Source organism: Syngnathus typhle, linkage group LG7, assembly GCF_033458585.1.
Source record: "Syngnathus typhle isolate RoL2023-S1 ecotype Sweden linkage group LG7, RoL_Styp_1.0, whole genome shotgun sequence".
In the NCBI taxonomy this organism is placed as follows: Eukaryota; Metazoa; Chordata; class Actinopteri; order Syngnathiformes; family Syngnathidae; genus Syngnathus; species Syngnathus typhle.
This window is the reverse complement of record NC_083744.1, coordinates 7,976,226-8,002,189: the sequence shown is the minus strand read 5'-3', so window position 1 is coordinate 8,002,189 and position 25,964 is coordinate 7,976,226. Positions and strand designations below refer to the sequence as shown.

Genomic DNA, 25,964 nt, shown 5'->3' with positions numbered 1-25,964 from the left:
ATCAAGCTGTGAAACTGTTTTCCCTTCGTTTTCCCCGGCATTAACTTCCTCAGAAATAATAGCAGTAGAACTGTAGAATTAAATTAAAACAATAGTGGTTTTGTGAAAGCTGAATATGTTTAATTAGAAGGTAAGACAATCATACATGATATATGTGAATGATATAATGATGATGATGATGACGACGACAATGAGGATGATAAGCAGACACTCCAATGAGTAATAATTTACAATGATTGAAATCTGCTTTTTAGACTGGTCTTTCACTGTATTAATTAAAGCATCTATACAATTAGTTTTCACATTATATGACATATCCATTTAAACATTAACATTGGACATCCTTCCAAAAACAATCATACACACATTATTTTACAAATCAAAAAAAATAATAGTATCTCAAAGCCTCCTTTTATATGGTGAAAGCTATGTTCATACACATGCATACTTGTTTTTGTATATCACCTAAGAAGATAAAACGCTAGCAGTGCAAGCTATTGACATCAACACAAAATCAAAGTAAGGCAAACTTGAATTAACAAAAAAAAAAAAAAAAAGTAAACATTTACTTTTCAACAACAGCAAAAACAAACACCATATTGGAAAAAAGAAGACATTGGTTGTTGCTCATGTACTGGCCAAATAATGATGCAGCTCAGTGAAGTGGACTCAAAGCAGTATTGGGATTCATCTGCCAACACATGATAGAATTATCTGAATAAACTGCATTGTAAAGAGGATATAACATAGTTTTTGTCCTTTATCTTTCCGCCTCCAGCATGCCCTCTACTGTCAGTCATAAGCCCTCAAAGTTGACCTTTGTGTGCACCAGCATGATATTTGTTTGTTGACTTGACCAACAGTTCTTATTACCATCACACCTTTATCCCACCCTCCTCCTCTTCCTCCTCTCGCTCACACTCCTGTCTGTGATCCACTGGCAGCACATCCTCCGTGAGAGAGAGCGACATATCCGAGTTGTCGTTGAAGCAGGCAAACGTGGAGAGAAACGTGGTGGAGCTGGTGGGAGTGACTGAGGGCGTGGAGACGGGGGATGGAAGCGGGGACGAGATGGATGCCTGGAAGAGAGCAGAGAAACATTTTAGTCGTCTCAAAACATTTTCATCGTGTCACTCATACCCTAAGACGCCACTGAAAATTTAAAACGAGGTTAAACCATTTGGATTGAATCAAAATACGGAAAAAATTACGAAATGCGGTATTAATACGGTGTCGACCTGCAGCGAGACGCTAGACTTGTTGGTCTTGTCTTTAACTTGAGCCATGGCTCCTTTGAGTCCGGTGGATTTCTCAGTCATCTCTAAGGCAGCTCTTAGCAGCTTGGGAGTCTCTGGCCTTACAGGAGTGACCTGGACCTTGGCAGGCTCCTTGGCTTCCTCTTTGGGATCCGGTTTCTTCTCCTTGGTGAGCAACTTCCTGTGGGGAAAGAATATGCAAAAAGCATGTTTGACTTACAGCACAGGAAGATTTCTTTTTTTTTAGATTAGTTGCACTTTTTTTCATAGTTCGACTGGCCCTGTGCCTTAAACTCAGGTCCTACATGTAGAATAAAATTAGAGCTCTGACTGGCACCCAAAATCTCTGTTTTCTAATTGTGTTTTTTCTGGCAATATCTCTTATTGGCTAATATTTTTTATGAATACTTATAGCATGCTAAAGAAGGTGGCAGTAAAGCAACAAAAGTACTTGCCAACTGTGAAAATAATGTAGAAGAAATGGAAGCAGAATAAGGACCTATTATCCTCCTGAGACCCAAAGAAAACAAAGTTTTTTAATCTATTTTTTTTACACCACATAATTCTTAGGGGTGGGAAAAAAATGTATGCAGTACAAAAACAAACAAACGGCAAAACATGTTTTTATTTATTTTTTATTTTACTTTTTATTTATTTTTTATAATATGTCCTTTTGAGAGGACATCAGGACTCAGTTATGGTAATGAATTGATGGTTCTCAGTAAAATATGGCCATTTTCACTTCCATTAAGTGTAATGGGCAAGTGTCTGACCCATCTTTTGCATACCTGGTTTTCTTACGCAGCAGTTTCTTGGATTCAGGATAGTGGACCAAAATCTCGTTCAGGTCTTTCTTGTCCAGGATGAAAAGATTGGCAAAGCCGTGAGCGATCACGTTAGCCGTGCGCCTGTTGACCCCGCCCACTGCGAGTAAACTGCCAATCAAAGTGAGACAGAAGAGTTCATAGATGAATAAATACACGCTTGCGTCTTTTAAAGCACATTCAAAACATCTTTACCTAATCTCGCCAAAGACTGAGCCAGCACCGAGAGTGACAAAAACTGTCTTCCCATCCGGTCCACCAACCACCTGCACTTCGCCTGCTTTGATGATGTACATCTCCCGACCGACCTCTCCCTGAGGGGGAACGTGGTAAAAGGAAAATACTGAAAAGTATTAAGCAACAGTTGGAGCCTCAACCCGAGAAAGATATCTCGGAATCTCCTGCCAATCACATGACACGTAAAGACAGAAAACCATTCACAATTGAGACACACGTAGCTGCCACATGCACTTGCTTCCAACAAATTCAAATGTTGGAAATTACACGGAAGACATTATTCATTAATATTCTAAGTCATTTTCTGAAAAGGTTCCCATATGTTTGGAAACCCCTGCAAAACGTACCTTTTTGCAGACATAATCCCCTGGCAGGTAAACAACTGAGCGCAGGCTCTTTAACATGTCAAAGATCATCTGTTGATCACAACCCTGTCAAAAAGAATCACACTTAACTTAACTTGGACTGTTGCATTGCATTTATTTCTATTGCTATGACACACAACCACCAATCCAAAAAAAGGCTTCGACCTGAAAGAGTGGGACTTTGCTGATGATGGAGTAATTGACATCAATGGCGATGTCCAGACGCATCTTATCTGGCAACTGTGTCAGCAGCTCCTGCTCGTCTGAATGGTGGACAGTGTTAGAACATCGATTAGTATATCATAGCATAATAATCCAAAGTGATTCAAAATTGTGCCTTACAAATTTAATAATGGTCAGTTTTTGATTGTAGTCATTTAAAACATCTTCAATATTGTTGTGCACTCATCATATTGAAAGCTATTTCTAATATTTTGGCTAAATCATTAGCCTGGGGTTAATAGACAGCTCTCTGAATTTATATGTGATTTGAAGGGCTCATGATCTTACCCAGCATGCCTTGTGACTGCCAAGTGTAGTTGTACCAGGTTTTGACTCTGTTCTGGACATCTTTGGGGATGCGATACGAAGACATGTATTTAATGGTGTTGTCCATACAGGTACGGTAATTTGTCTGACTAGCTGTGGCTGCCCCAACGACATCTCGCATCTGAGCGGGGAGTGGGGGGGTGGGGGGGTGGGGGGGGTGCAAATGCCTTCATTTTATATCTTTGTGTTGCTACTTTGTTTTTGTTTTTTTAACATACCTGCCCAATCATGATAGAAAAGACAAAGACTCCCACAAAGTAGTTGATGAGCTGAAAGACGATCTCAAACAGGGTAGTGGGATCTGGCAACCCCCCGATAGTGATGAGGGTCTTCACCGCAAAATAGTAACAGCGAATGTAACTGTGGAGAAAAGACATTCCAGCAAGGATTGCATCAACTTAACGTATTTGGTTGCTGTCTTTCATCTGCAAAGCCAAATGAAACATGCAACATCAATTTCACCAACCTGTTGCCTTTGCCGTCATACACCCACTTAGTGGAACCCAGTCCTTTGAAGGCAGAGCCCCAGTAGTAGAGGCAGGCGTTGCAGTGGAGACAGTAGAGGAGATACGTGGTGGTCCGGATCACCCTGAAACACAAAAGAGAAGACTTTGATTTTTAAGAGGAGTCCAACATTACTGCTGAAGACTAACAATGAGATCACGAAAGCTTACCTGTAGATGTAGGCTTTGGTCAAGATAGCCTCTAAACGCTCATTGAATTCAAAGAATGAGTTGAGCTAGTGATCATTAATACAAAACACTATTAATCTCAGTACAATTCTTGTCCATATATTTTTTTTTTTTTAAAGGACAATACTCACCTTGAGTAACCGGGGCAGGCGCAGGAGAGGGTTGATGCCAGTTTTAAAATAGAAGAGCTCCAGCGGAACAAGACTAGCCACATCAAACTGAAAAACACATATTAAATGTAATGAATATCATTCAAAAAATCTAATATTCATAATTAATTCTGATGTTGTGTGAAGAGTTTCTCCGCATAACTATACATTATTGTGAGAAATTAATGGAGCTGTTACTCCCTTTGCTGAACCATTACTTTTGTTGCCAATTAATGAGTTGTCGATTAATCAATTAGTTGTCGATTAATCGATGCATCTCTATTGCATATATATTCGGACAAATACACAAAGCCCATTATGACTAAACACACTGTCTTAACAAATAAACTTACCTTAAAACGTTTGGATTTCATGTAATTCTTTCTCATTTCTTTTGTGTCGCACTGTTCAGAAAAGACAACATATATAATTATAAACATTGTAGAATGTAGATGATAAAAAAAAAAAATATTCACGGCTGACTCAGAACATAATCAAGTGAAAGTCATTGAATTTTTGCCATGGGATAGCAATTAATTAGAGGAATATTTTGGCACTCACAACTATGTCCCCTCCTCGGATAAACTGCAGACGTGGCTGGAAGACGGTGATGTCCAGGATGTAAATAAGGTCACAAAGGTAATCAGTCAGCAGCCAGTAATAAATATTGCTTGATGTCTGGTAGGGGAAAGCCCAACGCACTGGGATAAACCACACATTCCAGTTCCACGCCAGAGATACCAAGAACATCCACAGGACATACATTAAATCTGGGGGGAAAGATGCACATAAGGAAGATGCTCGGAGAGATTGAGACAAAAAATCATGACATTACAAAGAAGCAGGATCTTGTTTTGGAACTTTTGCCAATGCTAAGCTAAAGCATGCTAATAATGCATTGAGGAACAATGGTGGTGAGGAAGTAGGGAGAGGGGTCATCCTCACTGGTGAAAGGGTCGATGCTGGCGGGGAAGCGGAAGCGCACAAAGGCTCGTGTCCGTCGAGGGGATTTCACCTGCCGCTCGGACTTCTCCTCTGGCTCACTGTCGGCTCTTCCTCCTGAAGGACCAGGGGGCTCCTCAGAAACTTCCTTGTCCACACGTTGCGTATTCGGAGCGGGGTGCAGCGCTTGGGCCTTTTGAGGAGCTGGCGAAGGGACACAGGTCATGAGCGAAGAATGCTGGGGGTCACACTTTGATGTCACACTCACAGGGGATGATGCTGTCTTCGTCAGAGCTGTCAGGGTCTATGAGTTTCTCTTTTGCCTTCTCTGTCCTCTCTTTAAACATGCGGACCAGCTCCTGAAGACGCTCATTGACCACCGTGCTGGTCTGACTGGCAGACGATGACGGACGTTCTCGCAAGCTTTCAAATCATCGAGGCACGTCATCATGGGGACGCCTGCTACAGTATCGACCGTGTTTGTTTGGTACTCACGGGTCATCGGAGCTGTGGATGCTGGACTGGCTGGCCCAGGCTCTGATTGGGATGCCTGCTTCCTCCTCATCATCTTCACTTTGCGATTGCAGCTTCCTACTACGTGAGAATAGTTAGAAATTGTTTAGTTATTGTTTCATACTATGACACTGTAAGACACTGTAAGATGGATGGAAACGAGTGGGAGGGAGCAACAGGAAGTGGATCATGCAGCGCAAAGAGAAAACAAATGGAAGAGGAGAAAGATGGATCATCAAAGGTCTTACATTTTTGTGCGGACAGTCCTACGATTTCCTCCACTAATGTACGTGATTGGAGCAAAGATTGAGAAACAGTAATGAGAGCGTGAAAAAATCCAGAGACAAAAATCAAATAAGGATAAAAAGATTAAATGTTGTCAACAGATTGAAGTCGCCAAAATGCAGGGCTGACACATCTGTTTATTGACTTTTGCTTCCTTATGGTGATCAATAGTGGCTAAAATCACAATGGGACTTTTTTTCCGGACTCACGATCACAACAAATGACAACAACAGCACAAGATGCTTTACAAGTCATTTTAACAAACTAAAACATCACAACAAAATTGTGTTCTGCAAAAACCATGAGTGTTGCTGTTTTTTCTAGAATTTCACCTGAACCTTAATGTTTCTTTTACCTTTTGCACTTTTACTATATTGTTTAAAGATGTAAACAAATTGTTTAAAGTGACCCAATGACATCTGCAGGACACTTAGTAAACCAAATACAGCATTACAGGAGAAGGGACAGTAGAGGGCGGAAGAGACAATTTCCACAACAGGAAAATGTGAAGCATTTCATTCCAACCATTGCGCCAAAATTGAAATCCCATGATTTGCTTATCATTTGATTGTGGACAGAAATGTTTCACTTGCAGATAAGCAAACAGTGATGCATTCATGTGAACCTAGCACACACACTGCAGGAATACATTGATTACATATACATTGCAGAGAACCAACAAACACTACGATCCAAACACTCCATGCAACCTTCTTACTCTTTATCTCCTTTGCTGCTGGTGCAAAATAGAGAGATAAAAAACATACAAAAAGTTCATATTTTTATCATAAAAATGCCAAGTGCCACTATTGCATAAATAACAGTATTTAACAAAAAAAGTAGTTTTACCTTGGTCGCCCTCCTGCTGGGGTGACGGGGACAGTCAGGGTTGTTAGTCTCGGATCCTGCGGGGTGAGGAGTTGCTCCGCCTTCCCCTCTGCGGCGCTCTCGCAGTGCGAGTCGACATCCTCGATATTGACTGCTGGACGGAGGCTGAGTCGAGAACTATCTGTGGAAGTTTTCAGAGAAAGATGTTAAAAAGGAGAGCCAAGAGAAAGATTTGCACACAAATGCTCATAGCAAAGCAGGCCAAAAGCAGAGCTAATTGGAAAGGAATACTCGAGGACCTCTGAATTAGGTCATCTATAATTGTATTCTGATAGCTCATCTCATAAAGGATCTGGATCATCCCATTCAAATGAGCCTCCCTTACTAAATCCAAAATGTCTCCTCTAGACCAGTATGAAGGAGCTAAAGCAGTATCAAAAGATTAAAAAGATGGTTTGAAGAGTTCATCGATACAAATTCACAACATCATTTTGCAATTATGTTTGGTAATTTGAGATATGGCCGAATGAGCTGAAACAAGACAAGTTGATGTCATTAAGGCAGAAAAAAATGAACATAAATATAAATCCAGTTATAATACAACAGAGGTGTGCAGTAGAAGTACAAAGATGGATGCCGGACAATTTTCTTCTGGTGAAAGTGTCTGTTTCTGGATTTTTTTTTTTTGGTCCCACACAATAGCATTATGCTTTTTTTTCCAGATGAACTCTTCAAAAGGCTGGCTTAGAAACGAAAAATACATTTTGGCTAACCGTCCGTTCATTTTCTATATAGTGTTTATCCTTATTGTAGGGGCTTCAATGAACCAACATTTTGTAGTAACCTAGTCCAAAAGTAACTTTAAGGAGCTCAATTTTGAGGTCCACTGATTCACCTGTGCGTCTTATTGGCGAAATGTGTGAGTCATCTTCAATGAAGAAGGCCGGGTTAGAGAGACCCGAAAGCTGGCGGGGCAGCGAGTCGAGCTGCTTGGACGGGGGGCTGACAATCGGCGGCAGGCGGGGGTAGGCGGGGACATTTGGCAAGTCAAGGGCGCTGCCATTGGGCGAGGACGGAGATGGGGAACGGGAGCGGAGTTGATGGCGCGAAGGAGGGAGAGGGCCTTGTTTAGCAAAAGCGTTGAGTTCCAAGTCCTGCTTTTGTTTTTGCTGTTGTTGTCGTTTCTTAGGCATCTTGAGGAATAAGGCTGTTGAAGCGGCTCCGGATGTTGCCGAGGTACTCCCGCGTTCTGCTGGGAAACTGGGAGAGCTTCTGAGGAATGTTTGCCAAGCTCTGGTAGGCCGCCGTCAGACCGGCGCCCACCGAGGAGGTGGCGGTGGAGGCTGCGGGCAAGAGCTCGCTCAGACTGCGGGCAACGTCACGAGGAACCTGCGTGAGTCGGATCTGAGAGAGCTCTTGGCGCAGCTCGGGCGGCAGAGAGGGTAAATGCTTGGTGATGTCGGACAGCTGGGCGGGTAGTTTAGGCATGGGGGGGATCTTGGCACGGGAGATGCCGTTCTCTTTGAAGAAGGCGTTGATATTGCCCAGGCACTCGGAAGTGTGAGGGATGCGCATCAGGCAGCTCTTAAATGCATCACAGCTTACTGGCGCTACACAGGACACAAGTGCATAGGATATATACCGTCAGCAATAATGTTGGGCTACGAATGCATGCTATCAATGATGTTCATTGCTATCTGCTAGCACAACGCTGGTGTAAAAACGAGCCACACCCAAATGACTATACTCGCCACTTACCCCCACAATCATCTTCAGTGGCATCCTCCTGCAAAAGACAAAGCATACAAATCAATCTTGCTCTATGACACCTCGTTCTTTAATGCATTGGAAATGAAGATGGAAGAATATCCAGAAGAAAATTTGCTGTATGTTTCTCATAGAGCTAAAACTGTGTGTTTGTTACTTTTTCATCAGTCTTGGTGCCTTGAATATCTTTGTCAGCTTTCTGTGGCTGCTGGGTCACAGGCTCAGCCTGTGGAACTTCTTCTCGGCTCTGGACCACTGCTTGTTGAACACACTCCGGTTCAGAAACCTTCACTGGTTCAGGTCTCGGAGGGGGAGACGGGGATATCCCTCGTGGCTCTGCCTCCTTTTCCGGCTCTCCTTACATGGAATTAAAAAATTGGCCGCATGTAACACAATGTAAATGATAGATGTCTTTTTACTGACCAATGTGTGTCGTGCAATTTAGGATTACTGTATGTCTGCTACTCTATACCTTCTTCAATGCCGGTTTCCTCCTCAGCGTTGCTTTCTTCCTGCTCTTCAACAGCAAGAAGCTCTTCTTTTCTGCAGGTAAAAAGCATTACTTTTTCATTTAAAAAGCCCCATTATGTCCTAGGCCTATTACAAAAACATGGGGCCCTATTTTTTGTGCCCAGGGCAAGTCTACTGCAAAGGACATTGTAACTGTGGGAATTGGTGTAATTTTCTTTCTTGTCGCATTTTTGTCAGCCGATGCATTTAGAAATGAGCGCTTGCGCTGTTGTGTGAGTGAAAACAAGAAACTTGATTCGTGGAGAATCAAAGCAGCTTCCCTCATTCCCTTTAAAGTCATCGCAGGAGTGCCGTGCAGTCCACATGTTGAAAACTGAAATTTGCTAGCTCTATCGCTTACTACATTGGTTGTATTGCTTATTTTGTTTGTATTTGTATTTATATTTCTAGCTGTGGATGGAGGGACAGATGGATCATTTACTACTTATTTTTGACATTGGAAACATTGCTAATTGTGTTTTATAATATTGCCCTTAATAAATGTTCATTCATAAATTGTGGTTGTTAAAAACTATGTTTAAAAGTCAATTTAAAATGTAATTCTCCAAAGGTTCCAGATCCATAGCAACCGTGCTGATAAACAACTCCCTCGGTCTTCATCATAATTAAATCCAAATTAGTACATACATAACATAAGGCAGTGTGTGTGTGGACATGGACTTACACCACCTTTAGTCAGGATTAGTGTACCATTTGCAGTGGTCACAAATGATTTAGCCATATCATGTCAGAGAATATTACAATAGAATTCTTAAAATATTATTATAAGATTCGAAAGTAAGCATCAATTGACGACGTTTGAATACGTTTTACGTAATACTCACTTTATCTGCCAATGTTCATGATGCATTTGTTTTCATAAAAAAAATCCATCAGGCATCAGATTGCAGCTTATTAAAAGAGATGTCCTTAAAATGTAGCCAAGGAAGGAGCAAAATATTCCTTTTTATGTCTGTCTTTTCCCTTTTGTGTGTCAGGCCAAACAGAACAGCGGCAGCAGGTGTGCGGGTTACTGTGGGAACCATGGGGACAGAGGAAGGCAAGAAGGGGAGGGCGGTTGCCAAGGGAAGCTGCGGTTGCTAGGGTGTGATGCTGTGACAGCGTGTGCACAGAGCACATAACAAGACACTTATGGGATTTGGAATGGAAGCTTTGCTTTAAACCTTGTTGAACTCACACAATGATTTGCTCAGTCACTGGTGTCTCTTCTTCTAAAACTTGCAGTCTGAAAAAACATTGAGGACGGTCATGTGTCAACTATACACAAGGTGAAGAAAAGGAACACGTACTCTGCGTCGGGTTCCTCCAGCATCTCTTGGCTCCCCAGTGATAGTTTGATGGACTGACCCTCGCTGGCCAGCTGTCTTACGGCCATCTCGGCCGTCTGTCTCGCCACTTCTGCGGCCATGATGGTCATCTCTATGCGCTCCTGCTGCAAACTAACCAAAGATTTTGTGCTGAATGTCATTGGTTGGAGCCAACTTGTACTTCAAACTAAAGGGACTGTTTTCAATTGTGTCCATACAAATAGTTGGGTCTCTGAAAAGGCCACCCTTCATATTAAATATTAAACAATCAAGTGGGTGGAGAACCGTTTAAAAAAACAACATCTTCAAAATGGATCCAAGATGCTTCACTTTGGAAGTCGTGTCATTGACATACATATTTCCGTGGAATTTATTATTTCGAAAACAATGCACCGAAACGTCAGATTAGTCTGAGGTCTCCTTTCAACCCTATTTATTATTTTACAATTTTCATGGGTAGGTTGGATCAGACCACTCTAATTTACTAGTTTAAATAAAAACTATATATACAGTAATGATCCTCATGAGAACCTACCGTTCCTCCATGGTGGCCAAGGCCACATCCTCAGCCTCCCGCCTGATGCTTTCAATGAACGGTGTCCAGCGGCCTGTCTGGGTCTCAGCATCCTCCTGACGAATTGGAGCCAAAGCCGGGTGGGATGCTTGCTTTGACTCAGCACACCTGTTTTGGTGCATGGTGGAAATCCTCTGTGCTATGCTCTGCTGTGTGTGGGTTGAGGTCATGTGGCCCTCGCTGTCTGAATCCACGTCTTCTAACACCATGTCGGGATTGAGTTTGGTAGAGGCTAAGAAAGACCGGCAGAGTCATTTTGTATGGAAAGAGAACATAGTGGAAAATGAATTCTTCACATTTTTGCAATGCTCTCAAAGCCACAGCCAGTGAGATAAGGTGAGTCAAACAAGAAGGCTCACACTTTCTCATGCAGTGACTTTTTATTCCCCTTGGGATATTTCCATGACAGCTTGTTAACACATATATTTTAATTAGAGAGTGAAAGGATGATTCACTTCCCCACCAACAAAACAACACGTCCTCCACATGCCACATTTCACAGTTCAAGGCCAAAGACACAAATCAAGTGCATCAAAACACCTTATTTATTTAATTTCTTTTTATAAATTATTGGACATGCACAAAACTGTCTAATGAAATTCACATACAGTAATTACATGACAGTAATTACTCCTAACATTCAGTATAAATAGGGTTAATTATGTAGCATGATTTGAATGAAAATATACTTTTCAAGTAGTGCGACAAATAACACGATGAAATATATGCATAGCTGCCACAATATTAAGCATTCATGAATTTTATTTATTGTGTCAGAAGAGTGGGAAATGTACTTATGTAGTTCAATTTTTATAATAAATCGTGAGCTTTAGGAGTGTATTTTGTGTGTCATGTGTCAAAGGTCACTGGCCACCCTATGCCAGCCGACTTTGGACGAGAGGCAGGGTGCACCCTAAACTGGTCACGGCCCAATTGCAGCGCTCATGCGCATGGACAAACAACCATTCACATTCTCGCAACTACGGACAATTTAGTCTTCAAAACAAGATTTTATAATGTGGGTTTAGCGGCCGTGAATGGTAGAGAACATAAAATAATTTTCAACAAATGCTTTACATTCATATTGAACTGTATTGAGTACAGTCAGGTGAGTTGAATATTCTTGTTACATTTTCCAGCTGCCTTGCGTCGTATCATTGCGTGTGAATTAAAAAGCTGCAGTAGTGCCACAAAGCTTAGTGCTAAGTGTTGATAAGTGTCTCTATGTACGCGTGAGGACGCTAACGTCCCCCAGCCGTCTCCTCCTGCTGTTCAAGGGGCTCGCAGCGCCTTCCCCCCTAAAACAGAAGGAGAAGAGGCACTGAGTTAAGCTCCGAACGTCCTTACTGCTTATTGTGGGGGGAAAAATAGAAATACAACTAATGCTGGACCACTTGGCTGAGCTGAACTGTGAATTGTGGCTTTGAGGAAACCATCGAGCTAGCAAAGATCGTCTAAATCCGAGTATAAGTACAAAGTGCAACTCACCTTTCTTCAGAACATCTGCTGTGGCCTGTGAGCAGAGCACACAAAGTTAGAATCAACGTGCAAAGAAGGAACTGAGAGATGCATGATAGGAGGTCAACAACAAAAAAAGAGGGGGTCAAAACTTACCACGGTGTCATTTTGGGCTGGAAGAACAGGCTGAGGGAGCTTCAAGCCAAGCCCTGACACAAACCAGCCAACCATCCTAAAGAGAAACACTCTAATCAAGCTCTCCGTAATTCATCACTAACCTATCACGTTCAAACTGATGTTAAATGGGAGTAATCACACACTAATGTGATTTAAATAAAACTTTGTGGCGTGTGCGTTAACTCCAGTAAAGAATGAGCTAGTAGTAAAGAACAAGAAGTACAGTATGTAAAGCAGAAAAGGTGTGTGACGTTAGAAATGAAGTCTGCAAAAAATAAATTGATGAAAACAAAGAGTGTAAAGAACATGAGGACAAAGTGTAAAAGAAAACAATGGAAGGATGTAAAAGGCAAAATGAAGCATGCTGGAAGATACTAAAGGAGGTCAACCTACCCTGAGGCCTTGTTATCAGTGTCCAGTGTGATTCCACTTAGAGATTCAGGTGGTGGAGAAAGAACTACAGCAGAAATTATATGAAATGGGGAAAAAATAAAAAATAAGTGAGTGACCTCCTAATCATGGTGTCAGATGTGACGCGCAAATAGGTTCAAAACGTGAGTCCTCCCACCAGGGAATGTAAAGTATGTACTTTTGTCCAAAGATGAGCGAGGAGTCTTTTTGGCTTTCGGGTCAATGGGCACGGAACTAGCGGGGATTAGAATTGGCTGAGGGATCTTCTGCTTGATCCACATCATCACGCTGCAGCAGACAAAAACAATTATAGTCAAGTTAACTGTTGTTGCCGTGATGGGTGCAAATGTACGGGAAGAGCTGATTAATGCTCACTTTGGGGGAAACACCTCCTCATTCTCCTCTGCCTCTTCTTCTGATAACATTTCCACGACGGGGATGTGTGGGAGCGGGTCATAATCTGGACACATGGGTGCTGGAGAATTACTTTAAAAGTAGTCAACAAATGACATTAGAGTATAAATTATTATAACATTTTAATTGGAGAATTATTATATATATTTTTCTTTAATTGAACGTAACACAGTAGTCAAGTTATAATTGACTAAAATAAATATTTGTATGAAAAACACCAAGCTACAAATTTAAAACAATCAAATGACAACAGTGAGTATGACCATAAATTAGAATATCTTCTTGTGCTAAATAATATACACAACTCGTAATCTCAAAATGACGAGTCATAAGGACAAAGATCGCTTGTATCAATCCATTGCACTGACAAAGTCAAAATTTACCTAACATTGTTGCAACTTCGCACACCTGTAACACAGAAAAACAACACAGCCTTGTTTTAATCCTCATAACATCTTGAAAATCACTTTTATGGTCAATAGTTTAGTTGGCTTGGATCAATGCTGCTATATGCACTTGAACAAGCTTAACCTGCGCTAGAATGTTCTACACAAGTTTTTGAGTGAAAAAGATTTTGTGAGTGTAGGATGATAAAAAATAAGGTCATTTGAAATAAAGTCATTTTAACAGACTTTTGGGGGAATTTGTCAGTCGGTGCTTATGTAGTGTAACTTCCATTGTTGCCATTCTTTACATTTTCCTCTGTCGTCAGACCAAAGAGGACAACACATACACCTTGCAGACACAACTAAATCATAGGTTAATTGCCTAATTGGTAAAGCCCTTCTAATGTTCTTCCATTCACGTTGCAGGTCAGAATGATCCACTTTCAATTTTAAAAATCACCCCCACTACCCTCGCAAAAAAAAAAAAAAAAAATGGAGGTTAAAATAATAATACAACAAAATAAATGGGATAAAGCTGTTTTTATTTCTGGGAGAAAAAGTGCAAATTTTCATCTCACCTCTGTGTGCTCCTCTTCGTTGCCATTGTTGTCTTCTCTATACTTCTCGTCAGGCTGTGGGAGCACCTTTGTCAGACTTTGAGTGACCCATCCAATCACTCCCGACCTGGGACACAGACATCAAGCAATTCAGCTTCTCGCAACAGCCACAGAATGTGCACCTTGCTGGTTCAAACTTTACCTTTCATCCCCAATAGACTGGTGGAGAGAAAATAAAAATATATTACATGTAAAATGATGAACAGGTAGAATCGTCTCACCTCTTTGAAACAACAGATTGTATTATACATGTAATGCAAATAAATATATGCCACATTTGTCAGGGATGTTTTCATCTACATGTGCTTGATTATTAAACAGATATGATTAAGTTTATGAAAGTCTGTTCATGAATTCATCGTCTATGTAAACTGAATACCCTAATTCTTTTTGGAATTGGAGTAACGGCATTTGAATTGCAAAATTTACCTGCAAGCGGAGTTGTTGTTTTTTTAAATATCCATTCTTTAATATATTGTGCCCAGTGGCTACATTAAAGCATGAATAGGAAACTCAGGTGTGTAGCAACAGGGAGACATAGAAAACATGCAGGACATGCCTACCCAAACATTAGTGCAAACATTTTAGTCTTATCAAAACAGTACAACTGAAAGATTATCAGGTTCTATTAATGGATGGTATTTAACATCTCACCTTGTTGCCGAGGTGAGGTGATCCGGCAGGCTGAGGCAGGGTGCTTGCAAAGCTATTGGACAGCCAACCTAAGACTCCCGCCTGGGACTGACTGTGAAACAGTCGTGAAAACTGCATATGCATATATACACTTGCAAATTGCTAAGCATTGAGAAACTTGGAAACATTTTTTACCTGTCTTCTGAAGCATCACCTGTACCCTTCAGTGGAAGACTCTTGACTGTGTTGGATAGTTGGTATTAGAATAATCATAACCCACACAAAAAATTAAACATGATATAGAATTCATACCATCTTTGTTTTTGGGGAGTTCCTGTTTAACACAGAGAAAAGTGTTAAGAGTGAATGCAGATGCGTTTAAGAGTTTCAAAATGTGTCTGTCTTTCACTTTCCTTTATCTATACCACCCATTATGGATTGAAATTTGTTCAAACTAGCTGTATTCAATTAGCTACAGATGTTTAACAGAGATTCTGATTATTAAATGTATTCAAATCATTAAAGTTGTGTTTTGCTAGTCAATTTTGACTTGCTATGAGCAAGTGGATGGAAAATGCTGACATCATCAAGAGTCAAGTGTGTTCATGTGTGTGTACGTGTTTACCCCAGCAGGAGTCTTGATATCTGCATCTGTTTGAGGAGGTCCAGGGGGATGAGGGACCACTTTCACCACCCAGTTGAACATCCTATTGAAACACACGCACACACAGGCACACAAGTCCTTTGTCAAGATTCAATTACGATAATGATCTCAATTAAGATGACTGACAGAGAGCCCTTGGGTGCAGCTAAGGAGATGTTTGCGTTTGTATTCACTTTATTATTTCTTCTATTCACATCATGTAAATCCTGCAGAAAAAGGCAGTAAAGTGGTGAAAAGGAAGCATCTTGCTTTCCCAGACGGAAGAAAATTGGTCTCAAATTGAAAGAAGGGTTCAATGCTGGAGATTTGCACATGTGCTGAGTAATATCTCCATTGTGGCATGTTGGGATAATCCATGTCTGTAACAGGGCACCAGGTAAGTGAAATACTTAAGTTTCTGGTATGTGCACTAAATATCATCATTATCAACATCAATATTACAAACAAAGTAAACATTTCCTACCTGAGGGTCTACAGGTGGCCTAGCATGTCCCTGGTGTTTGCGAGATCCACAGTGCAACGCAGCTCTCTGGGGATTTTCCACAGCGACTGCTCGACGCTAACTGGATTAAGGAGCACCACTTGAAGGTTAAGGCCCAATCTGGGCCTCGAAGACAGATTGAGGATGAGTAAAGTGTGACGAGGACGTCATCCGATCTAAGCAATGAAAACGGTTGCTACCTTCAACAGGGAAGTTGTCGCTGTGGGTGTCCAATTCAATCACCTGTCACAAGTTTCTTTTTTATAGATTGGCTTTTGTCTATTATTCATGAATTCTTCTTTCAGCCATTCTTTATTTTGACCATTGGATAGGCCAGTAGTTTGTTATATGAATTCTGCATCTATTGGAACTATAAAGTGCATAGCAAAAGGCTAACGCGCTTAGCATACTGAATATGTGCAAAAGACTTGATTTAACCTCCTCAAATCTTAATAGAATCGTTTAACATAGAGGGAATCTCTTCTCATTTTTATATCAAATTTAGTTCATTGTTTTATGTGTAACGCTTTACTTTCTCCAAAAGATAGGTGTTTTTGTTTGCGCTGATCATGAAATGTTTTACTCTGTGTGTAGATTTACTCTATATAATATGAGTTACACTTTTAAACTACTAATGATGCATCTTTTTTTACACACAGTTTGCAAAAATACATGTGTGTCAGGTGGAAAGACCTTCTTCAAGTCCAGCAGGTCACCTTGGAAAGATTCCAGTGCTTTCCAGGAGAAAGAGGAGTATAAGGTTGCAGGATGCAGATCTCATTATGTGCTCAGCAGGGGATAAGCTGTGAGAACGGGAAGATGGCACCATCACTGGCCTCAATCTTAACTCAACATCTGGATAATATGGAGGACATAGTTCATGTTAGGATGTTCTATCGTTATGTCAGGATGTTCTATCGTATAAGTAGAAGACAAAAAGGAAGTCACATGCACATGTGTGGTTGTGAAAACAGTGAGGAGAAGAAAAAGAAAGCAGAAGAAAGAGAAAGCCACTATAGGTGCAATGGCTGATCTGTGACACGAGCTCATCCTGATTAACTGTGACACAAAGTCACGCAGTAAGGGATACCAGCCGTCACAAAACAGACAGCACAGAATACTATGTAACAAAACTAAAAATGATTTTTTAACAATAACAAAAATTCAAACAGCCTTTTTGTTTTCATTATGTGTTGCAGGTGAACTTCAACCTCACCTATTTTGGACAACAGGCACACTGGCGTAGCTAGGATGTTTTTCTTAATAGGGCTGTGGGATTTCTTAATTGTTTTTTACAAACCCCCAAAATTCTTCAGGGGGTTAGAGTGCCCTTGCGGAACCCCTTATAACACCGCCAGTGACCGGGCAGTATACAACTTGGATTGATCCCCAGCTAACCGCACCATAGAAACATCAGAACATTGTGAACAAATGAATAAATAAATAAATAAATAAATAAATATAGAGGACAAAAATTAAACACCTTTGACGATCATAACAAATAACTGAAAACTGAGATGCAGGTCAACCAACATAAAACTACCCATAGTGTACAAGAGAAGCAGTAAGACATAAAATCCACTTACCTAAACTGTTTACAGGCCTCAGGTTACTTGGATGATCCATCTAAAATGAAACATTTATTAATTTTGTCTGGTACAAAGCACAGAGTAATAGATTGCCCTGCCATGTCAATTGTGAGAAAGGGCTCTCTCTTGTGGTAGAAAAATATAATCCACACTGAAGAAGCCATGGAAAGAAACCGTTCCGGTTAATAACGAACATATGTGAGGAAGGGGAGGGGTGGAAGAAACTGGTGTGCTTTTGTTTTTACTGGTGAATTTTATTGTCAGTATTCTACAAAATCCACACCGGACTGTGCAGGCCCCAAAACACATGCATGAACACTTTTGGAATACTTGGATGACTGCTCACATGAACAACACTACAAATTTTAAGTAGGTCTTTTAAACAAAATTCAATGAAGAGGGAAGAATCCACAGAAAGCAAATGCAAATGAGTTGAGTCTGTGATCTTCGGCTTTTCACAGAGAAGAACAAAATCGACAAAAAGTACTGACTGGGCTCCAACATTTTGAAATTCTTCAGGTTTGTGTTGGAGAAGAATGTAGCTCAAAATGAATACATGTGGGACATAAAATGTAGATGGAAACTGCAGAAAATTTGCAGAAAAGTGGATAGAAGAAGAGAAGAGGAAGGGAGGAGTTGGAAGAGGAAGTCATCTCCCGCTAATGGCAACAAACTGGGGGTAAAAAAGAGGAGTGGGATTTAAATCATGTATGTCAAGAGGCACAACGCCAGCGTTGCTCCTCCCTTTTTCTCCCCCTTCCTCCTTTTCCAGGGAAAAATATCTGGCAGAACCCTCATCTCATTCTCTCTCATTTCCTCCTCAACATTTTCATTTCTTCCTTTCCATTTATCTCTCCCTTCTTCAAGCCCCGAAACTATTAAATCTTCAGCATGTGGGCCTAATAAAAACCAGACCCCGGTCGGTTCTTCTTTATCCAGTTCGCACGGAACTCCCAAATGTTATGGACGCTTATCTCGCTTTTGGTTTAAGTTAGAGCAAAGGGGTATTTAGTAAATAAAAGTGAACACTAACCATACTGTAACAATATGGCTCCGCTGGGATTGTATATTTCGTGGTGGGGACTGAATAGTCATCTTGGTGGGAGGACTGCAGGCTGGAGCCTGAGAGTCTGCGTACCAAAAAAAAAAAAAACCTCGTAGTGTATTATGTGCCTGTGTTTAGGTAAGCACTCTGAGTGCGTCTTGTCTCTTTGGGGGCTTTTGAGATCATGTGATATTTGGGCATGTGTTGTCTGACATTCCTGCGCTGGTCGGAGGATGACCCCTGCTAGCGTGCGCTTCAGAGTGCTGGCGCAGGCGTGGAAGCAGCAGCAGCAGCAGCAGCAGCAGCAGCAAAACAACAACAGTAGAGAAACGTCAAGCGCAAAGAAGATCTGTGATCAGTGCAGAAACATCTGTCAATTCTCGATCTCTGTATGGCTGCAGATAATTGAAAACACTCCATTCCTATTATGCCATGTGTCTTTCACAATAAGTCTATGGCATCTGAGAAATGGGATCAAATGAATGTGACAAAGGGAAATTTTAAACGAGCTCCACAGGCACTATAGTAACCACTTCACAAGTTCTGCATTATTACGCATGGCTAAATGGCCACAATAAAACAATCTTCCGACCAAAACAACGCAGAAGAAAAATAGTGTGTCTACTGTATCGGTTTGAAAGTGCGTCACACCCAGTCCTGCAGCGAGCGCTTGCAGTGCACCAGCGCTCTGGGAGTCTCTTTGTTCTGCAGAGTCCTGAGAATGGCATAGATGAGGACCAGGATACACAAAATGAGCACCAGAGGAACCACCACCATAATCAAGGTCATGACCTTGGATCCGTTGTCGGCCACCGTCACAACCACGTTTACATCTTGGTCATCCTCATCTACTTGTGGGCCGTCGTCATCTTTTACGGATGTCGTATCTTTTTCACGATCTGCGTTTTTGTGTGCATCGTCCCCGCTGTCTGGAGGCTTCGTGGGTTTGTCTTCAGCTTTGGGCTCAATGTCTGGGTCTGGCTGGGGCTCCGGGACGCCCACACAGCCCATGAAATCTTTGAGGATGGAGCGTGGGTAGCCTTTGTCTGCTACCGTCTTGTGGTTGTCAAAGCGCCAGTAATCGGTGCCTTTGTAGAAATAGGTGTATGCTGCATGAGAAACACAAGGCAGTTTGCATTCATATTCATATTAGATGCCATCAACAAATCAAAGATATAAACTGTAACTTCTATCCATTCATTTTTATATCCTTTGTCCGTAAGGTCATATAACTGAGTTGGTGCATTTAGAGCAGTGCTGCCACAAATCTAATTTCCAAAGCAAAGGACTGGCCAGCCCTCAAACCAGAGAGCTCATTCTTTCCCCCTCTTGCCATTCTCCTTGCTCCACTTGCGCTAGCCTAACCAATCTCCATTGACATTCAACATTCATTCTTTCCCTGACGACATCTTTGCTCTTACTACTTCTGGACTATATTTGTCATGGATGGAAGTTCGCAATAGTGTAAGTACTCATTTACCGCCATCGTCACTGAGGAAGGCTCCTTTGGGTGAAGGAGGGATCTTTCCCCATCTGCTGATTGGTTTTGGGAAGTCTCGGTCCGCTCTACGGGTCTCCTCATTGAATCTCCAGTATCTACACCACCCACAGATATTTATTCACTTTAATACTGATGATCTTACTCAATTGTATGCAGAAGCCTTAAAAGGGATTGAGTGTAATATACCGGTCATCCGAGAAAAAGTAGGTGTATCCATTCGGCTCCCACCAGACTGCTGTGTCGATGCCGTGAGATGGGATACCTTGACCATATTGCCGAATGGGCTGCGGGTATCCGGGCACAACATCCGCTTCCCTGAATACCCAGTATTCATCATCTGCAGGGAAAAAATACAAAGTAAGCTGGGATAGACACTCGTGAAACCTACTGAGGACGAGTGCTATAAAAGATTGATAGACTCGATGAGGAGAACTGATGGTGGAGTCACTTCAACTAGAGTTTCCTAATCAAAGGGCAGCAGAAACCCAGAAATAGCACAATGTGTGCGACATGTTTTATTCTGGTGTTTCTGTGACGTTTTTTTAAAAACGCATTTGTGCAATCAAACGTTGTTCCAAGAGCCCCCAAATGTTTGATGAAGTGTTCTGCTTCGGGCGGGGACAAGGAGGTCTAGTACAACCTCTGATTGAGCAAATGATTCATTGAAGGGGATTTTCTTGCTTAATTCGTATTCCACAAATGGAGTACTAATCAATCGAAATATAGTCTTTGGACTGGCGGGGCAGCATGGAACATACTACTGGAACTAAAATTCTGGAGTTGACTTCTCATTTAAATGGTCTGGCCCAATATTGTCACCGAGGCTGGGGGACATTTTCCAGGTTCCATCTGAGTGCACATGCGACATTTGAGTGAGATATTTTATACTTCTTTCTCTAAGTAGAAATAGCAAACAATGTTGTGCTTTTAAACTTGGGAAAATGTGAAGCAATGGAGAGAGGGCTGATGCAATCTGCTCTCACTCAGGAGACAATTTCTGGACTGAGCCTAGCTGCAGCTGCCAAGCTGTGCACACGTCATTTGTGACATCTACTTAACTCGCAACACACCAACATTCACATACATAGCTCATGCATTATTGTAAATGTATAGACCTGACAAACAGTACGTATGTGCATCCGTTTCTGGCAGAGTTAAATTATTCTCATCTCTTTGGAATTCAGGCTTGGCAAGAGAAAAAAATGCTGAGTTTGCACAGTTTCCTTTGTGACTGATCTTTTTAAATCCAAGCACAGGTTTGAATTTCACTGCCTGTTGTCTTTGACGGGAAGCACTTAAACGGCCCCATGCTGGCTTAGCTTTGCCGGACAAGATGAAGCAAAAGAGAAAAAAAAAAAAAAGCGGTTGAGTCCTGTATAAGATGCTGACAGGGCAAATTTGTTCCTAACATGCAGAGGTTGTACCTTTAAAGAAGACAAATTTGCCATCATGGCGCTCATAAGCTGCATCGATGTTGTCCGGAAGACCAGCCCAGAAGACAGATATCGGCATGGGGTAGTTGTCCAGGACTCGATTCCTACGCACACGCCAAAACCAGCGACCCTGCGAACAAACAATACGTGATGAACGTTCCTTGAATTTGGTTGTGTTGTGTGAACGTCAAGAAAATATTCCTCTCTCTCTCTCAGGTAAAGGAAAAGATTATATTATGATTATCATTCCAAATGGATTTGACCAATCCAAGTATGGCTTACCTTGAACACAAACATCTCGCCCCTTAGAAGGGTCACAGTGTCAAAGTCCCCATCACAGATATCAGGGGCTTTGTTATCCGGCTGCTTGGGAGGCTGGCGAGTAGGCGGAAGATGGGGCACATATTTTCTCGTGGGTGAAGTGACTTCTGTATCAGGGTGGGTGGTAGTGGGGATTGCGGGACGAGTGGTCAAGACGGGGGTTGGCTCGGGTTCGTTCGGCACATGCGGGCTTCCTTTGGTGGGGCTCGGAGTGTCCGGTTCAGCATCAACTGGAGGAGGACGGGTGGGTTTGTCTTCAGTGGGAAAAGTAGAGGTGGGTAATGCATGTTCCGGATCACCACCAGGTTTGGGAGGAGCCTCAGTAACATGAGGGGGACCTGGAAGTATAAGAAAGTGCCACTTTAACACACTGGGAGTTTTATAAAACACTTTTCAACAAAAGTAATGCTGCCTGTGTTGCATTTATGACATGATCATATCTTTCTTGCATATAACACCCACTTCATTGCAATAGTCGTGATTTTCCATTTAGTGCCTTAGTGCGCATTTAATTGACTGTGACTGCTTTGGAGAAAAAGCTGCCATGCTGGTTGCTAAGAGACCAAAACACTGTTACATAATGAGTAGAAACAATTGATGGCCTTATACTTTTGTTCATTAACATGCAGAAATGTTTGAGAACACACGTTGCCTCCGCTTATTAGATCAGATCACTATGGCTTAGCATTTGGTTTAAATATTGTTTTTGCTGTGGACATCAATGATTCTTCTCACCATATATTTTCTGTATTCCCTGGATGTCATCTTCATGCAGTGTGAAGTTGTGCGTGTGAATCCACTGATAGAACGGAGCCATAACGGCTTGGGGATTGTCAGAATGCTCCAGACCTAAAGCGTGACCGAGCTCGTGCACCGCAACCAGGAAGAGGTCAATACCTGAAGGATAGATGGTGAGATCACAACAATGTGTAAATTCCTTGAGGTAAATTGAATATACCAAATGTGACAGCTAAACCAAACAGAAGATAAAATAGGTTCAAGATGAAATCAACACAAATAAAATGAGTCATACGACACTAAATAAATAAAACCAAAATAAAGGTTACATGCATTCAGAGACAAAAAAAAAGAAACCCGCCAACCTTGATGGTTTGGACTGTCCAAAGTCCAAGGCTCATCCGCATCAAAGTGTGTATCCCCACCCATTGCAGGCCCGGGGTAGAAAGCATGGGCCAGTGATCCCCCTTCGCCGTCAAACAAAGACATGTCGCCATGGAAACCAGAGGCGAACAACAACAGGATGTCCGCGAGCTGAGCCTGGCTGCTGTTGCCCCGTTGAGCCGGTAGCTCTTGGAAGGTGAGCGCCGTGGCGCTTTGCCACACGATAAAGGCTCTGCGGATCGCATCAAAAGCCCTCTGCGCTCCCAGGGAGGCCGGGATGTGCTGGTCCAATATACTGACACATAGAACATTTTTCAATGGTATACAGAATACATGCATTGCCCTTCAGCGGGCCAGATGTTGATGCCGCATACCTGTAGGTGATGTGGTCCTTGTCCCACCGTTGTCCCGTGAGAGCGTAGCGTCTCTTCCTCGTGCCGTCATCCAGGTCGGCTTTTTTGTCTGGGAGGCCACAACGAGGTCGACGCATGGCCCTACGCAGCAAAGGCAGCACAAACATGAGCTACATTTGAGATTTTAGCTCAACATAAAATCCATGATCAACTTGCGTTGCCGATCATTGCTGCACAACAAAATACTTTTGCACTTCCCTGACAAAGCACTCCATCACGAGTGCTGCGAAATGTCTGCAATCAATTTTATGGCTACTGTTTTCAATGAGAGATGACAGTCATCACAAGCATGCAAGAATATGGATCTTACGCGACAGTGGCGGGGTCAGACTTGCCGGTCACCTCCAAGCCGTAGAAACGCTGCATGTCACTTATTGCTTGGGACAGGATCTGAGCTGACTGCATCGTGGACATCTGTCTGCTGGCCTGAGACAAGTAGCCGAATTGACGAAGCCATGCCTGAAAGGAGAATGAGAGGTCACCTTACCATGACAAATCCTTTGGATTGGTTAGTATCTAAAAGGCATCAGCATCAAAGTTCATATGGAAAAGTAGCCATTGCTTAATAACTGGAGAACTATCCAAGGAGGAAAAAGAAATGCAGATAGAAACCAGATGGCCTCCAATAATATTACCACATTGCGGCGCCTTCTCTGCAGTGAGATCCAAAAACAAGGATGTAAACAGATGTTAAGGAAACACATGAAAATATTACGGAGTTGTGCTTGGGCATATTTGTGATCACACTCATCCAGATGACCTGTGACGCACCACACGTGGAGCCACGTAGATAAGAAAGCAACACCATGAGGCTTGACTTTCAAGACATGGGGCTCAAAAACAGCATAGCGGGCATTTTCTTGACATGTCAGGGTCACAGATGTGCACAGCATGGAGGCAACAGCACAAACGCCACACACATACCAATAAATATGCACATGTATTTGTGCCTTGACGGCACGGCAAATGTCAATTATGCAATATATCAAATGCAACATATGAAAATACCGAGCACGGCGGTCTGTTAAATTCCAATGCCCTGCATGTTACAGTACTTGCAACTTTTGTAGCTCTTTGCAGTCAAGTCAAATTATTGTCTGATGTGAAGGTGATTTGTATAATGTAAACAGTTGAACAGTTCATCTTCATACTTGAGGATGTGCGCAATTATGCAACCATGGTTGTATTTCACAGTAATAAAGGATAAGCATGTTATATTCTTTCGTACATTTTTATATTAATTTTAGTAAGCTACTTTTTTTTTTTTACTTAGCTTTAAAATGTCTTAAATTATTTTTTTTCCGCTTTAATTTGCTCAGAAATGCTTTTAAATGTGTTTTTAATTGTGAAACATTCAGAAGTATATAAAGCTGCCATGCCTTAAATTGATGTACATACACTATACTAGTTCATGAGAAATTTGTTTCAAGTGAATTATTGCATATTTACATTGAGCAAATATGGCTTGGTTGAGTTGCGTAACGTTAATTTTTCAGGTAGGCGAATTGGCACTTTTCGCCCACAATCAAGTCCCAAGAGAATTGGTAAATAAAATGAACGTCAAATGGTGAGCATGCTTGGAATGCAGTAACACAAGTTGGAAACTTTGACGACAAAATCTGATCATCACTTACCTCCGCATTGAAGCCGTCGTGCTCCGGAACACCAGCCGCGGTGGTGCCAAGGAACAGAGCAAGTAAATAGACAGAAATGATCAAGATTTGACACTGGGGTTCTTGAGCTGAAATCATCTTCAACGTCCACTGCGAAGTGTTGGAAGTACAGTGTAGCAAAGAATGCAACTCTTCAGTCAGCAAGGGAAAAAGATTGAGGCAAAACAGCAGCAACTTTTCGCGTCCTCTCACATTGAGGCAAGCAACAAATGTCTCCTATCAAATTTCAAGAAATGATCACGCTCGCGGTGAAACAAGTAAATCGGTAGGATTCCATAAGTGTGTGGTCCAAGTTAAGACAGCTCTGAGCCCTTTTACTGTCCAATAGTGCAGTGTTGATGATAATCTGCCTTCGATCTCTGCAGCTCACTTCCAAACAAAAATGGGAGATCAACTTGAACTCTGACTTTCATTGCGACGAAAATAATGCAGCCGTAAAATGAACGCCAAGTTTTTATAGAAAAATGTCAGTGTTTTTCACGCGCGGTACAACTCATAAATAGGAGGTCGCAATGAGAAAACAAATAGTTCGGAGGTTGACAATGAGAAGCCCACCCAGCTCAAAAACAAGGTGTAGAGGGGGGGGGGGGGGGGGGGGACAGTATCCCACATCGTCCTCTACTGGCTTCCAAAGAAATTACAAGTCATTTTGAGGTATGACATGTTGAAACTATGGCCCATCCCACGTGACTTGGGAGAAGAAGCGGGGTGCACCTTGACTGGTTGCAAGTCTATTGTGGTGCAATGACAAATAAGTTTCCAAGTATAAGAAATGATAAGCGCTTGACTACTTTTAGGCATGGAAGC

At 41.9% G+C, this 25,964-nt stretch overlaps 2 protein-coding genes and 1 long non-coding RNA gene across 3 annotated transcripts; 1 reads left to right on the top strand and 2 right to left on the bottom strand.

Annotated features, from left to right (window-relative positions):
- Positions 1-161: 161 nt before the first annotated feature.
- On the bottom strand, positions 162-16,838 carry LOC133156916 (cyclic nucleotide-gated cation channel beta-1-like). Its single transcript, XM_061283024.1, has 37 exons — positions 16,043-16,838; positions 15,541-15,622; positions 15,228-15,249; positions 15,111-15,156; positions 14,937-15,027; positions 14,425-14,441; positions 14,244-14,349; positions 13,663-13,687; positions 13,241-13,325; positions 13,044-13,153; positions 12,848-12,911; positions 12,434-12,509; positions 12,308-12,332; positions 10,781-11,051; positions 10,228-10,377; positions 10,116-10,163; positions 8,880-8,950; positions 8,565-8,764; positions 8,399-8,426; positions 6,662-6,821; positions 6,531-6,545; positions 5,510-5,608; positions 5,283-5,437; positions 5,018-5,218; positions 4,634-4,842; positions 4,426-4,476; positions 4,055-4,141; positions 3,906-3,970; positions 3,698-3,820; positions 3,450-3,591; positions 3,193-3,352; positions 2,848-2,945; positions 2,665-2,748; positions 2,276-2,394; positions 2,045-2,191; positions 1,239-1,437; positions 162-1,079 (listed from the first exon to the last, which is right to left on the bottom strand). Exons 2-37 carry the CDS (start codon positions 15,619-15,621, stop codon positions 876-878), a joined length of 3,834 nt encoding a protein of 1,277 aa, XP_061139008.1. The 5' UTR covers position 15,622; positions 16,043-16,838; the 3' UTR covers positions 162-875.
- LOC133156919 (uncharacterized) lies at positions 1,347-4,398 on the top strand. The gene is made up of 4 exons (XR_009714914.1): positions 1,347-1,425; positions 2,104-2,203; positions 2,291-2,409; positions 4,043-4,398. It is a non-coding gene; the product is annotated as an uncharacterized LOC133156919 (long non-coding RNA).
- Positions 16,839-17,882: 1,044 nt separating the features above from the next.
- LOC133156887 (matrix metalloproteinase-15-like) lies at positions 17,883-25,735 on the bottom strand. The gene is made up of 10 exons (XM_061282982.1): positions 25,119-25,735; positions 23,795-23,943; positions 23,446-23,565; positions 23,053-23,366; positions 22,685-22,846; positions 21,911-22,287; positions 21,620-21,758; positions 20,382-20,532; positions 20,175-20,290; positions 17,883-19,803 (listed from the first exon to the last, which is right to left on the bottom strand). Exons 1-10 carry the CDS (start codon positions 25,233-25,235, stop codon positions 19,340-19,342), a joined length of 2,109 nt encoding a protein of 702 aa, XP_061138966.1. The 5' UTR covers positions 25,236-25,735; the 3' UTR covers positions 17,883-19,339.
- Positions 25,736-25,964: the final 229 nt, after the last annotated feature.

Excerpts from the sequence above, each read along its gene's own strand:
- LOC133156887 (XM_061282982.1), bottom strand. The coding sequence starts at position 25,235 with ATGATTTCAGCTCAAGAACCCCAGTGTCAAATCTTGATCATTTCTGTC. Across the intron at positions 23,367-23,445 it reads AAGGACCACATCACCTACAG|TATATTGGACCAGCACATCC; the intron begins GTATGCGGCATC and ends TCTATGTGTCAG. Across the intron at positions 21,759-21,910 it reads GCGAGATGTTTGTGTTCAAG|GGTCGCTGGTTTTGGCGTGT; the intron begins GTAAGCCATACT and ends GTTTGTTCGCAG.
- LOC133156916 (XM_061283024.1), bottom strand. The coding sequence starts at position 15,621 with ATGTTCAACTGGGTGGTGAAAGTGGTCCCTCATCCCCCTGGACCTCCT. Across the intron at positions 13,154-13,240 it reads GAGGAGGTGTTTCCCCCAAA|CGTGATGATGTGGATCAAGC; the intron begins GTGAGCATTAAT and ends TGTCTGCTGCAG. Across the intron at positions 3,353-3,449 it reads TTTCTATCATGATTGGGCAG|ATGCGAGATGTCGTTGGGGC; the intron begins GTATGTTAAAAA and ends CTCCCCGCTCAG.